At 34.8% G+C, this 14,900-nt stretch overlaps 2 protein-coding genes across 2 annotated transcripts; one reads left to right on the top strand and one right to left on the bottom strand.

The window, feature by feature from the left end:
• Positions 1 to 1,927: 1,927 nt before the first annotated feature.
• On the top strand, positions 1,928 to 4,943 carry LOC133336302 (GPI ethanolamine phosphate transferase 1). The gene is made up of 2 exons (XM_061544585.1): positions 1,928 to 2,717; positions 3,073 to 4,943. The coding sequence occupies exons 1-2, from the start codon at positions 1,928 to 1,930 to the stop codon at positions 4,941 to 4,943; spliced, it is 2,661 nt and encodes an 886-aa protein (XP_061400569.1).
• Positions 4,944 to 7,008: 2,065 nt separating this feature from the next.
• On the bottom strand, positions 7,009 to 8,286 carry LOC133336301 (nuclear transcription factor Y subunit gamma). The gene is made up of 2 exons (XM_061544584.1): positions 7,893 to 8,286; positions 7,009 to 7,625 (listed from the first exon to the last, which is right to left on the bottom strand). Exons 1-2 carry the CDS (start codon positions 8,242 to 8,244, stop codon positions 7,009 to 7,011), a joined length of 969 nt encoding a protein of 322 aa, XP_061400568.1. The 5' UTR covers positions 8,245 to 8,286.
• Positions 8,287 to 14,900: the final 6,614 nt, after the last annotated feature.

The following is a 14,900-nucleotide window of genomic DNA, read 5'->3' as shown; positions in this document are numbered from 1 at the left end:
AATTTCATGTCAAAATTCCTTTTCGGATACATATGTAGAATATACCCAAAGTGGTGAAGGGTATCATATAGTCGGCCCAGTCCGACTTTACTTCTTTCCTTACTGGTTTTTAAATATACGTTTTCCATCTTTATACTTTTACTCAAAGCTAAATTGTACTAAACTTAGTACCATTTAGTACACATAATTACGCATTTTCAAAACCAACTCCATGTCTCATCCTACAATCTAATCCCTAATTTTAATTCCAAATTTTATGATTTCCGCTCACAGACCTTAATTCTGTAATTTTCCTTCCATCTCCATCCGTTAATTCTAATCCAAATTGTACAAAATTTTGTACCATTTAGTACACATAATGTCAAATTTTCCAAACTACTGACTTGTCTCAATCCTACACTCTAACTGTAGTACTAATTCAAAATTTCAGAATCACAGCTCTATCCGTTCACGCACAAAAATAATTTTGCAAACTATTTGGTACCATTTAGTACTTTTTGTTTCTATAATTAAGAATTTCCTAAACTACCTCAATCCTACACTTTAACAGGAATTTTAATTCAAAAATTCTGGAGTCCAGCTCTATCCGTTCTCAAATAATCAAGGTGTACCAAATATAGTACAATTTAGTACACATAAGTACTATGCTTCCATATCTCAATTCTATATTCCAACAGCAACCATTATTCCAAAATTTTAGGTTTCCAGCTCTCTACGTTCACCCAAATCCTAATTGTATTAAATCTAGTGCCGTTTAGTACTTTTCGTACACATAAATAAGAATTTGCAAAGATGTCTCTATAGCTCAATCTTCAACAGTAATCTTAATTTCAAATTTCAGGATTGTACTAAATTTGGTACCATATAGTACTTTTCGTACCAATAAGTAATTACCTCAATCCTACATTCAACAGTCATTTTTTTCACAATTTGAAGGCTCCAGCTCTATCTGTTCACGTAATTCCAACATGCACCAAATTTAGTACTATTTAGTACTTTTCGTACACATAAGTACGATTTTTGAAAGCTAATTCAATCTTGTGCTCCAATAGTTGTCCTGATTCCGATTTTCCAAATTCCATCTCTATACACTCAACTAAATGCAAATAGTACCAAATTTAGTACCATTTTGTACTTTTTATAACATAAGTACGAATTTTTTAAAGCATTTCCATATATCAACACCACTTCCCAACCTGTATTCCATATAAAATTTCAAGATTATAGCTATATATGTTCAATATTTTCAATATATATAAAATTAGAACTAAATTTAGTAATTTTTAGTACTTTTAGTACACTAATAGGTCGGTTCCAAAAACCCTTTTGTACATTTTTCTAACTTTCCATCAGTGACCCACATTTCAAATTTCAGAATTCTAGCTCTTCCCGTTCGCCTAATACATAAGGTACCATTTTTGGTACATTTTAGTACTTTTCGTACCGTTCTAGTTCGAATTTCCAAAAACCTAGCCTTATCTCACGCCTACACACCAACAACAACCCACACTCAAAATTTCAAGCTTCTAGCTTTTGCCGTTTCGTCTGGGCGATGATCTGTCAGTCAGTCACTCACTCACTCACTTAACACTAAGCTCTTTTATATATATAGATTATTATTTTATAAAAATTTAAAAAAAATAAATAAAATATTTGAGAACTATTTGTTTTTATTCGTAATACTGTGTTGGTTGTTCTAAATCTTGGTCTAAAAACCACTTGTTCCAATAAATAAATACAACTCTGTTATGAATGAATGTCAATTGACAAAGCGAACAGCTGACATTTGTTTATCATAACATCTGACACCGCACAGCAGAATATAAAACATTCAATTTTCAATCCAATCGTAAACAAAAAAATTAGTCGTGTATTTTATTAAATAAAATAATTACAAGGGATCGAAAACTGTTATGATTATTTGACCATGTGGATAATATATGCTGTAGTTCTACACATCCTTCTGCTCGGTTCAATTTTTGTAATATATTTTCGTTCTCCGGTCATAACAAATCTAAAGCCACAACCACAACTGCCGTTGGAGGCACCAGCAAAACGTTTAGTACTCTTTGTTACCGATGGTCTGCGAGCGGAATCATTTTTCCACGAACAATGTAAACATATACCACACTTGAAGATGTTGATTAAGCAGGTGGAGGCAAATGGTGTCGTCGGTATATCCCATACACGTGTACCCACCGAATCTAGACCGGGTCATATTGCCCTTATTGCTGGACTCTATGAAGATCCGTCGGCCGTAACCCGAGGATGGAAAGAAAATCCCATAGAATTTGATACCGTGTTCAATCGCAGCCGTAAGACATATGCCTGGGGTGCCAATGATGTGCTGCACATCTTTGCACGTCTAACTAAAGATGATGAGCAGCGGCTATTTTTTGATTCCTATTCTCATGAATTGGATTTTTCGGGTAAAGAAAAAACATACGAGCTGGATCGTTGGGTATTCGAAAAGGTGGAAAAGTTTTTGGCACGTAAATCTGAAGATTTGAGGAGGGAGGAAAAAGTGGTGTATTTTTTGCATTTATTGGGTTTGGATACGGCGGGTCATGTACACAAACCTGGTACGGAATTGTTTTTGGAAAATCTTCTCTATACCCAGGAGGGTATAACGAAAATGTACGAATTATTTGAATCGACTTTCAGGGATGGTAAAACAGCGTACGTTTTGACTTCAGATCATGGCATGACAAATGCGGGTAAGTGGAACGGTATATGATGTTATTTTAAACCTGAATTTTAATCAGATAGATAAGATATATAAGATAGATAATCTAATAGATGAATATGACCACTATCCTAAAACCATATTATGATCGAAATAATCGAATACAGGACATTTGGAATTGTTTCCTTTACGTCTGCAGAGACTCCCTTCAGCTCGTCTCGGAAGGGAAAGAAGTCTCTATTGACAAGAGGAAGGAAACCTTTACCCTTCTAATCGACTATAAAGACTACTTTCCGCATAGAAAATCAATTTTCTTCAGCTCGTCCCTATAATAAATCTAAATATAATTTTAAACAAATAAATTTTAAAATTTCTTCCTTTTCCAGGTTCCCATGGTGCTGGTGAAAGATTTGAAACGGAAACTCCTTTCTTTATATGGGGAGCTGGCATCAATTCCAAACCTTTTGCAACTGCAGAAACCTTCCAACTAGATATGGAAATTAAGCGACCACTATATCGTCTGGAACAAGCACAAATAGCGCCATTGATGTCAGCCCTATTGGGTATTGGTGTACCAATGAATAATTTTGGTATTTTACCCAAAGGCTATATTAATTCCTCGCAAGAATATAATGCCTTGGCTGCGGAAAATAATGCCCATCAATTGTTGGAACAATATCAAGCCTTGCTGCGACAACACAAAGAAGGCTATCTCACCGAATTTCTACCAAAATTCCAAGAAGACATACAAGGCATAAAATTCACCATACGTAATCACATCGAAAAGAAGAAATTCAACTTGGCTCTGGAGGAAAGTTATACATTAATGGAGGCAGCCTTAAAGGGCATTGAATATTATTTCGGTTATTATCGTTGGCCATTGTTGGTGGCAACCACTGCCACTTTTATAGGTTTCATAGGAATTTTATTGAAATTGTTATTGAGCAACGATGGCAGTAATACATCATCGAAATGGTCTTTACGACAATTACCGCATAGAAATCGCCTATTGGTAATTGGTATAGGCTTGTTGATCCTAAGCTTCTGTTTGCTACAACAATTGCCAATTACAATTAGCCTATATTTACTTCTGCCCACCGTTGTGTGGTATTATTTTGTAACAGCGGTGACAGCAGGTTCACAAAATCTTAACAAATTGCTGAATATTAAACAGTTGTTAGTACTTCTAGCTTCCTCTGAACTCTTGGTTTATAGTTTCTTTGATAGACGGGCTATTTCCTTGGGATTCCTTTTATTCACCTTATACGAAAAATTAAATCGGAATTCACTGACTAATAATAAACTGAAATTTGTTGTAAGTCTATGTCTAAGTTTTATCCTAATAGTATTTCCCCTATTACCCAATTCGGTGGGCTATTCCCATGATTTGTTATTGTATTTGGGAATCGCCTTAACCATTCTACGTTCATTGCTAGTCAAAGTTCCCGTTAATTTAAGTGATCGCATTGTTGCCTTGCTGGCATTAGTCAATGGCTGTCTTTGCATTTATAGACATTCCAAGCAATATGGCCTGCTTTTAGTTTCCCAAATATTATCTTGGTCATTCCTAGTCTATATCGTAATTGTCCTCATAAGACCCTCCAAGCTTTCGCTTAAACAAAAATTAGAACGTTTAATATTTTTATTGACCGCCTTGTATTGCCTTTTTTGTACCTCCTACGAAGCAGTATTTATTTTACTACTAATTACAGAACTACTGTCCTCGGTTGATGGTGAAACTAAGGTTTACCACAATCTGGTGAGTCCCAGTTCATCTTCGTCACAGCATATTTCACAATGTTTCCGTTATGCCTTCATAATGCTACTCTACACGTTCTTTTCGTTTTTCGGCACGGGCAACATAGCCTCAATCAGTTCCTTTGATCCCAACATTATACGTTGCTTCCTCACAACCTTTTCACCATTTGTTATAATGTTTTTGGTAATATTGAAACTTATTATCCCACTGCTACTGATTATGTCCATAATATTGACTTTGTCACCATTCGCCTTACGCTATGAGCGGCAAATTTTCATTTGCCTTCTAATCTTGTGTGATATTATGGGTCTGAATTTTCTGTTTTTGGTTAAAAATCAAGGGTCATGGCTGGAGATTGGCTCGTCTATATCACATTTTGTTATAATGCAAGTAACCACATTGGTTCTGATTGTTTTTGTTTATATCTCTAAGTTGATTTTGAAAATTCAAACACCAAGTAAAGTCAATTTGGGTAGTAGTTTGAATAAAATTAATTAAATTGTTTTTTTTTAATATGAGTATTATAAATTATATTTGAAAACATGACAAAATAAATGCAATTAAATTAAAAATTAAAAAACAAATCATTTCTTAATTACTAGAAAACGCGTCTTAAATTGAAATGTAGAAGAAAGTTTTTTTTTTTAGGGCGAGAATATGTTCGTATGATCAACTATAAATCTGATAAAGCAAATATTTCCTTTGAGGATATTTCAATATATGCATGACTTCAAATGATAAATTTTTGCCATTTACACGGAAAATGCAACGTAGACCTTTAAAATACCGGTATTGAATATTTTTGAGAGGAGTATTTTACATTTAAAAGACTTCCTTCAGCACATTATAGAGACTACAATCAAATAATCTGTAGCTTGTCTCTACAGGTTCTTCCTTCAGATCATTTATTGACTACTTAACCTTTTAGTTCTCTTAAGAAAACTTTTCAGCTCTTTAGCAACTCTACTAAGCACGTCTATAGGAAGAACTTTCCCTTTTCCTAATATAGAATATTTTTAGCGAATATATCGATACCCTTCACCTCATTTATGAACACTGCTTTCAGCACACCTCATCTATAGAGACTCCAATCAGATGATCTATAGTTCGTCTATAAGTTCGTCTTTAACAACTTACTTCTTTAGTTTCGTCTTTAAGAACTTACTTCAGATCACTTATTGACTAATTGAATATGGGCATTAGATTCCTATAAAAATAAGAAAAATCTATCTACATGACAGAATCTCCTTTTAAATAGCATTTTTTTTTCTTTTTTTTTTTTTTGGTGGCCGGACTTCGGCCAGGATTTTAAGACTTTCGCCTAGGGACAGATACATACACCGGCTACGCGACAGAAACTCCTTTTAAATAATTTTTTTTTAACAGGCCTTCGGAGATTTAAGACTATCCTATGGTCAGATACCAACATTGGCTACGCGACATAATCTCTTGTTAAATAGAATAGTTTTTTTGGGTGACCAGGGCCCAAGGGACTACCAGGGCTCAGAGGACTACCTATATATTGACGATATTTCTGAACGATCCGCGACCATAACCTTAACATGACTTGCTCCTGATGTTTCATCTATTAAAATCATACTCCTAAACATTCGCAGACCCGAAAATCTTTGAAAGGATCAAAGTCACCATATCTATATAATAATATAATGGATTATATATTCAATTATAAAAGAGTATTTTAATACATATCACTTACCTGACTTACGGTTCAATATCTTCAGATAATTTTTGGAAAAACAATGGAGAGTTCCTTCACATTTTTATTACGTGAATATTATAGCTAATGTTCTCAACATAATAAATGCACAAAATTTCTTTAAAATAATATCACAATTTTAGAACACTATCGAAAAAATAATTGAAATACTTTCACAACGCTTGAATCAATCACTCTATTCTTGATAATTCATGATTTTTGAACAAAACCAACGGTAGTTTGACGTAATCATGAAATTGTTGTGTTTACAAAGGTGGTTCAGAGTGCATAATATTTATGTTTGAAACACAAAACAGTGATGTCAATGTCGTGTAATTGATCAACGAATAGAGATCATCGGAGTTTGCGGATGTTGTGCTGCCCCCGTTTTTAATTGAAAACCCAAATGTTTTTTTTTGTTCTTTGACTACTTGATATTTTATTTGTAAAATAATACAATGTTTATAATTGATAAATAAATATGTAATTGATTTAGGTATTTTTTGAATAACAGCAATCTGGAAACTGAAAATTATAGTTTCAGAAACTACAAAAAAATACAGATATCTAGACATAAATGATGTGTTATAGTGAAATTGCTAGGAACTAGTTTGAGGTTATGTCTCCTTGTTAGCAGATCTAAAACAAAATGTTGTTTATAACAAACTTATCGATATTCGGAACAAATATATCCAAATGATAGCAAAACTGTGTATACTCCTATTTCAGCAGTGTTTTCCATCGATAATTTTCTATTCTAATGGAAATTTTGGTCGTGCCTACAAACAAACTAAAACCTAACCTAAAACGTGTAAAAGTATTTCTTTTGCAAAAATATAACAATTTTCAGTTCTTGGGTAAATTTTCAGTAATTCTTTCCAGCGGCGAGGTTTTACGATTATTTTTCATTTTCTGCTCTTGTTCTTCATTTAACATTATTGTCATTTGTTCGCTTTCGCGTAGCAATGCCTTTGCCTCTTCCATTTCACGTTGTTTTTGTAGTTGGCGAAATTCTGTTGGCGTCAACATACCCCGCAAAATGGTATCATAGGTTATGTTAACACCTTTGGCTGACATTTTTTGAAAAAGTTTCCAACATTCACGTTCTTTAATACTGCGAACATAATCCGGATATTGATATAGGGATTCTTCTTCCAAATCATTTGATTTTTTGAGGTTAGGTGTTGAATTTTGATTATTTATGTTGGCATTATTTTTGTTTTCATCAGCTGGATTATTATCATCTGTGTCCCTGTCGTCATTCATATTCTTCGAGGAGGATTTATTGGTCGTGTTGTTGTTGCTGGTGGTGGTTGTATGAAAAATGGACCCAGGCGGTGCTGTCGGTGGTCGATTTGATTTAATACGTGCTGCCAATGGAGCTATGGAACCCCGTCGTAGCATATGTGAATATTCCTTGGAGGCAAACTGAAATGTTGGCGGGTAGTTTTCCTGAAATGATACTGAAATATAGACATTTTATTAATATAGAAACATTTAAATAAAAAAATATTTTGTAAACCTAAAATTTCTACGCCTTGTAGGGCCTCGGAAAAAAATCTCTAGGCTTTGTTGGGCCTTGGAAAAAAATATTTAAAAAATCTACGTCTTGTTGGGACTTGAGAAAAAAATACTTAAAAAATTCTTCGCCTTGTTGAGACTTGGGAAAAAATATTTAAAAACTCCACGCTTAGTTTAGGGTTCCCAGTTCCTTCTTTTGTATTACTTACCTGATTTCCCCGCCTTGCGTAGTGAAGGCGCCCTTCTTGTTGGACTATTCGAATCCGAATTACTGGGTGTCGAGGAGCAACAATCTTCTTTCTCGGAATCCGAACCCTCTGAACTTATGAGCGATACCAATGTGATAACATCCGGTGCCACGGATCTTGAACGTTGTAAAATTTTCTTATTCGCCTTTGAATCGAAATTCAAATTATTCACATTTGTCGACGTGGGCGATGATAAGTCACGATCACAGGTTATGGTGCGAGCATTCAATTTTCGACGTCTTGATTTACGTTTATTATTTGCCAAAAATGAACTTTTGGAATTATCATCAATACTGCGGACAGGAGCCGACATAGCACGTACCAGCGGTGGTCGTTTCTGTACAATTAAAGCTGGTGAAATTTGCGGTACGTTAACGTCCTGTGGGGGTGTCTGCGAACCACTGGAAATATTTATTTGATTGTTTAGTTTACTCGAATGATAGAGGGCTCTTCGTTGTGGTGCCGCCAGGGAAGTGACGGAATCTTTGGATAAATTTGTTTGGGTATTCTATACGAAGGAAGAGAGAGATACCATTATTTCGAACAAATATTAATTGAATTTAAATAACCTCAAATTGTTCACTTTCTATTGACAAATCCTCACTGTCTTCACCATCACCCGCATCACACAGAATATAATCATTCTCTTTGCTTTCGTTCAGGGCATGTGACAGGACTATGCTTAAATTGACTTTATTTGTTTCAATCGTTTTCGATGGCACCACACTGGATGATGGGGTAGTCGCTGAAGTGGGTTTAATAACTCTGCTATTCGATGTTGTCACTTTCGCCGTTGTAGGTGGTCCAGTATCCGTTTTCACTTTGTTGGCGCTAAAATGAAATTGAACTTCTTCAACTTAGGTAATCTAAATATCTGGTCCTATACTAAGTCGCAACTTAGTTTGTCATCCTCATTGCAGTATCACATGTCATTTTAGTAACTGTGTCATGTCTGGCAAATGCAAATCAGGTAATAAAAGTACTTGTGTGATTATTATTTGCAAAAAAACTAAGTTATTATCTGCCCAACTTGACTTTATGAACGAATATTCTCTCAATGTCCCGCCTCTACTTTTTGAAGAGGTTTGCGTGGCGCCCAACAAACGAAACACTCGTCATTCACCATTGCTCAATGAATGGGTATTCCAATTCGAATATGATACCACCACCGGGTACGAAAGGAGTCGGGAGCGTTTAGGAGATGGATGTATGACATCAAAATATATTGATATTTATATGTATATTGGATATATATGTGTGTGTGTGACGACTGAAATGAAACCATGTCATATTGATTGGTTTAGATGGGCGAAATAAGTTTTCTGTTTTTTCTTGCTGTTTTTGTTCTTGTTTTTGGCAAATGACAATTTTGTTTTCAACAAACGTTTTTGGCGTTACAAAACAATCCCTGACATAAATATGACAAACGAAAATAATAAATATGTTAATTGAATACTAGGTCGATATGTAATGATGTATAAAAAAATATAAGTATATAAATAAAAAGTTAGGTTAGCTTGTTCGTGCATATCTTCTTAATGAAATAGCTGGTGTTCCAAGAAGAAAAATGTGCAAAAATATAGAGCATTTATTTCTTGCGAGATTCAATAAAACGAAAAATCAAATTTGCTATGTAGGGATCCACTCTTAACAGCTACAATTTCAACATCCAGAGATACGGGAAATGTTGCCTTTTCTGTAGAAAATTTCGAAGAAACAGCTATAAAACTCCTCTTCCTTTAATACAATATTTTCGATCACGTCTAAAGATTTTAAACTGATTACAAAGAATTTCAGTAACATATATGCCACTATGAAGCCCTGGTAGCTATATTAATAATATCTACAGCAGGCTCCATACTTAGTTTTGAACTGGAATTTGGTAAATATACGATATCTGTCTTTGCCACATCCCTATACACCTAAGTCTGTTTTTACACAGTCTTTTTGTACACGGGTACAACGGTTTGAAAATTGAATATTTTTTAAATTTAAAATTTTATGTACTTAAATTTTTTTGTCAAATTTAATTTTTGCGAATTATGTTCATATCACAAAAAAAGTACTTGTGAAAGAAAAAAGTCTAAAACCATCGATAGTTTGCGAACACTAGCTTAAAGATATAAGTGAATTCCCATTTAGTGCGTACAATTTTTACTGGTCAAAGCAAATGTGAATAGCACTAATTTAGGGGAATTCCCTTTATGTATAAGATCAATGTCTTTTTTTACACGGCTTCTTCTGGAACCAATCTACCGTGTAAAAACAGACTTAGGTGTATATATTCATGTATGATGACTTTAAGCGCCAACACTTTGGATTTACTATAATGTCGAAAATATTTTCCGGAACAATTATCTTAAACAAGGCTTTACTACGTTGTTCTGCATTTAAAGACTTTAATTTCAATATCGGAGTCTAACTTATTTTAAATGTATTCACTCATTTACTGGTTAGACTCAGAAACGATGTCCTTTTCTCAAAGTAGACTGTATAAAAAAAGATCCCTGTTTAACTAAATTCTATCTCCTTGACACTGATTATCGGTCTTATCATCTCTTTTTGACAGCCGTCTTCTGCTTTTTGGCAATTATTTTTTGTGGAGTGTATACAAAAAATAGCTCTGTTTCCCTCTCCTGGATCCTGCTTATTGGTCTTATCATATATTTTGGGTTGGTCATCCCCTGTGCCCGCCGGTTTCAATTTAATGAGAGGAACATTCGTAATTAACACCTTATGACTTCCTTTGGTTACCAGCTTAATCTTCCACTCTGCACCGTTATCCTTAAAATATTGCTCCTTATCGGATATATATCAACATTTGTTGACTGATCTCCCCTTCAAACTTTTGTGAAAAATATTCCTCTTTGGCTTCTGTGCTTTTTGTTAGTCTTTTAACTAAATTCCCTCTCCTTGACACTGCATGTTGGTCTCATCATATCCTTTTGACTGCTCAATGCCTGTGGCCGCCGACTTAATCTTCGTGGCAGGAATTTTCGTAATTAACCGCTTCTCTTTGTCTAAATTTCTCTGTACCGTTATACTTATCACAGTTTTCCTTTTGGGCAACATAATCATCATTTGTTGGCGGATCTCCCAACTGTGTTATTTGTCTGACCATCTCAACGTGTTCGCTATCAGCTGCAAGACGGACCTCGTTTAAAAGTTGATTTACCTCAACTTTTAGGAACCAGTCGCTTTAAAGCTTGCTATACGCGTTTTTTCCTCATTTCACGTCTTTATTTTTGTAACTCCGGGACATATTTATTAGAAACGGTTATTTCTATAACTCACCCGTTCACCAATCAATACATCCATTCATTGCGTGTTTCGATGTAAAATTCGACATGATTTCACTAATTCCGGAACATATTTGTTACAAAAAGATCTTTCTATAGCTAAAGCCACGTTCAAACTCTGTATTTTGTTATTCAAATTTTGAACCGTCATCCGTTCAGGAATCAACACGTGCAATGATTTCACTGTGTGGTTCTCACCAATTCGGACTGTTTTTGTTTTGTAGGTCATTTCTGTTCAGCCTCTTCATGCTGAACCTTAACCAATGGTCTTTAATTATGTTTAGAATATATCCGACCTTTATGTTCTTTGATCGTAGTCGCGCAATTTCACGCCTTGATTTCTCTAACTCCGGGACATATTAATTAGAAGAGATTCTTTCTATAGCTAAAGTATCGTTGAAACTCTTTATTTTCTTATTAAAATCTTAAATCGTCCTTGATTGCTGTCGATTTGAAGTAAATAACTATAAATAAATAAAAACTATATAAATAACTGAATATCGTTTAACTGGTATTAACTTAAATGATTGGCCCACTTAGCTACATACATTTGCAAACACTATCATAATTTCTATCCTGAAAGTCCAGACACATGCAATCTACAAATCTCTCTCGCATTACATTTCAAAACCTACCACTTATTTGAAATGTTATTCCTTGTTTTATCCGCTGCCACACCTTTCACTATATTATTGCGAACTTCCTTAGATTTGACCAGGACACCATTCAATTGAGCCAATTCCTTGTCCAACGATTTTAAAATCGACGAAGTCGATGACCATGCTTGAACACTACGTGTGGGTGGCCTCTCAAATTGACCACAGGAATTAATATTTCTCTTTATTAAATCATCATTGCGTAAAAGTTTTGACGATGAAATTTTAGCGCCGGCACCAACAAAAGCCGAATGTTTCCGTAAGATATTACGATTTTGTAAATATTGAATATCTTTTGATCTGCCTACCGAAAGACCTCGCGATAGCTGGGGCCGACCAGTGGCTGAGGTTTCTATAAAAGATCGTTGTTTGCGTACCGCTTGATGTCCGAATTGCGACTGAGAATAATCGTGCGACAAATGTTGCTGTGAACTCCAATGAGTGCTACGTAGTGACGACGAAGACATCGACATCGTCGTCTTATCGCGTCGATGATGATTTGCAAGGGTTAAAGACATATTAATTGACACAAATCACTAATTGGTACCGACAAGGTTTAATTGCAAATCAATTCTGTTTTACTTGTCTGAAGATATGGTGATTTTCTTTTTAGAATGTTGAAGTATTACTGGTGCTGATTTAAATTCAATTTCCATTGCTTTTTTATTAACCAATCACCAACGTTGTCTTGCTGGCTTTTTTATGTTTGTTTTTTGATAATCAATACATTTCTAGTAGTAATTTATTATATATCCCGTCTTATTTTGTTCTTTCCTTAAATTGGTTGCTCTTTCTAACGCTGCAAAATTGTCACGTTGTCGCGACTTCACGTGCCACGCTCAAACTGTTTTTGTGAATGAAATGTTTGCAAGTTGTGAGCTTGGGATTCGTTTTGTTTACACCACCTGCACACGCATACATGCACATAATGGTTCTATATATTCTTTGAATATAACTCCAAACACCCCCACACACACACCAATACTTGCAAATAATTACTCCCTCACTCTCCAGAGTGCATATGTGTTTGGGTCTCCTGGTAACAGTGAATGGCCGTGCTTCAACATTATTTACTCTCACTTTGACAATATCTCTACCCGCCGCCGTCGGTAAAATGACTATGAAACATGCTGTTGTTATTATTTACCTATAGTATAATTACATACTATATAAAAAAACAAAATTCGTGCCGAAACCAATTTTAAGTACTTCGTTTCGTTTGCCAAAGGTAAATAGTTCATAACCCCATCATCTGGGGTTCATTGGCTGATTTCTTGAGTTTTTTCGTGAATTCGCAATTATGATGGAGATGTTTTGTAATAAAATGTTCTTATGGAGAATGGTCATAAATGTAAATAAATTTCGTAAAAATTGAGTAGAGAATATCCTCAGGGCTTGCCACTTACTCATCTGATTGCAATTTTCCTGGTGTCGTAGACAAGGTGCTTCCAAATGATAAATACGTAGTCAAAGCCATTGTAAATTGTCAGATCACCCAAATTCCTTATGACTGCGTGATCAAAGCTTGTAACATAAGATTATGGAAGACGGATGACCCAGGTGAAGAGAAACAGAGCTGCTCTGACCCATAGTGTATATAGTTTAGCATACGTAGCTTAAGTATGTAGAATAATCGCATTAAGTATTTTAATCCCTATTATAAGTACCTTAATCCCTATGTGATCAGGGCGGTCACTACTCTCAGGTTGGCCGAGCTGTAGTACAATAGAATGGGGAACCAGTCTATTGTAAATAATAGCTAAGTCCCAATTTAGATTAGGCGAGTTTACTTGCGGCAAGTCTTTGACTGTAGGAGAGAGGGACAAGGGGAATAGAAATGGAAAAAAAATTGCTCGTACCGACAATTTTCTGGCAATTCGTTTTGTGTATTTCGTATTTGCTGACATTTTATATTTATTTAAATGTGAAAAACCTATTGACATCAAATGAAAAAAGAATATTTTCGAAACCGAATTGCCTTGTATAGACGCATGAAGCAAGTTCAAACGGGAACGATAATAATTGCCGCAAGTAAACTCGCCTAATATAAATCAGAACTAAACAGATCTATTGTGAATACAAAATACTTACGTTCATTGAAATACAACCATGCGTGTAAAATAGAATTAAGAACAAGGAATGATGAAATAAAATAAGACGCCATTCAGTATTAGGTTATTCTCCTTAAGCTGTCCTGCCTTGTATTATTGTACCATGCTAGTACTCCTCTCATATCAACGGAAATTTTGACATATTTGCATTTAAAGTTAATAATTTTTAAAATCATGGCCGGAAAATTTAGAATAATCAAAAAGGCAATACTCTATTGGTATCTTATGTAATTTAGATTTAAAAGGTGAAAATGATTGATTGTCAAGTCATCGCAATATTGCGCTACAAATATTCGACATTCCTAAAATACCAACACAAAAATATATATTTACCACTTTCGTGGGTGAGTTTTTCCCACGAAAGTGGTAAATATATATTTTTGTTAAGAGCTTGTTCCGGCACGAAAACTGGTACAACTTTTCATTAGGACACTTCTGAAACATGTAGAAATCCTTTCGTTTATTCTATACTTATGTCGATTATGTATATCCCTCTTTTACAGTCCATCTCTGAACCGAACACACTTACAACAAACTTTATTGCCACCCCCTCCCATTCTCTGTCCCCCTGTGCGTGTATGTGAAATATTTGCAAAAATATTTCCGCTTGTCAAGTCACACCACCCACAAATGTGTCCAAAAAAACACGCGATTTTCATTTCGAATTTGGGTTTTCATTATGTATTTGCTAGGTATATTGCATGTTTCGAAATTGGTTGGGTATTTAGTATTTTTTGCACATATGTATATGAGGGGAAAACTGAAAGTGATGCTAGCAATAAAATTTTGCTATACACTGTAAGAAAGTGTAGCACCGTTTAATAAAACTGTACACATATTGATTTATAAGAAATGATTTTCTAGAGAAATGAGCAGAGGGAAACACAGAGTGAAAAGTCAAAA

The sequence above is a fragment of the Musca vetustissima genome, unplaced genomic scaffold, assembly GCF_032173495.1.
Source record: "Musca vetustissima isolate MV318-11 ecotype Yass unplaced genomic scaffold, APGP_CSIRO_Mvet_v1 utg2253, whole genome shotgun sequence".
Classification (NCBI taxonomy): Eukaryota; Metazoa; Arthropoda; class Insecta; order Diptera; family Muscidae; genus Musca; species Musca vetustissima.
Note: the sequence above shows the minus strand (reverse complement) of the source record. Positions and strands in the feature narration are given on the sequence as shown.

Excerpts from the sequence above, each read along its gene's own strand:
- LOC133336302 (XM_061544585.1), top strand. The coding sequence starts at position 1,928 with ATGTGGATAATATATGCTGTAGTTCTACACATCCTTCTGCTCGGTTCA. Across the intron at positions 2,718-3,072 it reads TCATGGCATGACAAATGCGG|GTTCCCATGGTGCTGGTGAA; the intron begins GTAAGTGGAACG and ends TTCCTTTTCCAG.
- LOC133336301 (XM_061544584.1), bottom strand. The coding sequence starts at position 8,244 with ATGTCGGCTCCTGTCCGCAGTATTGATGATAATTCCAAAAGTTCATTT. Across the intron at positions 7,626-7,892 it reads ACGCAAGGCGGGGAAATCAG|TATCATTTCAGGAAAACTAC; the intron begins GTAAGTAATACA and ends TCTATATTTCAG.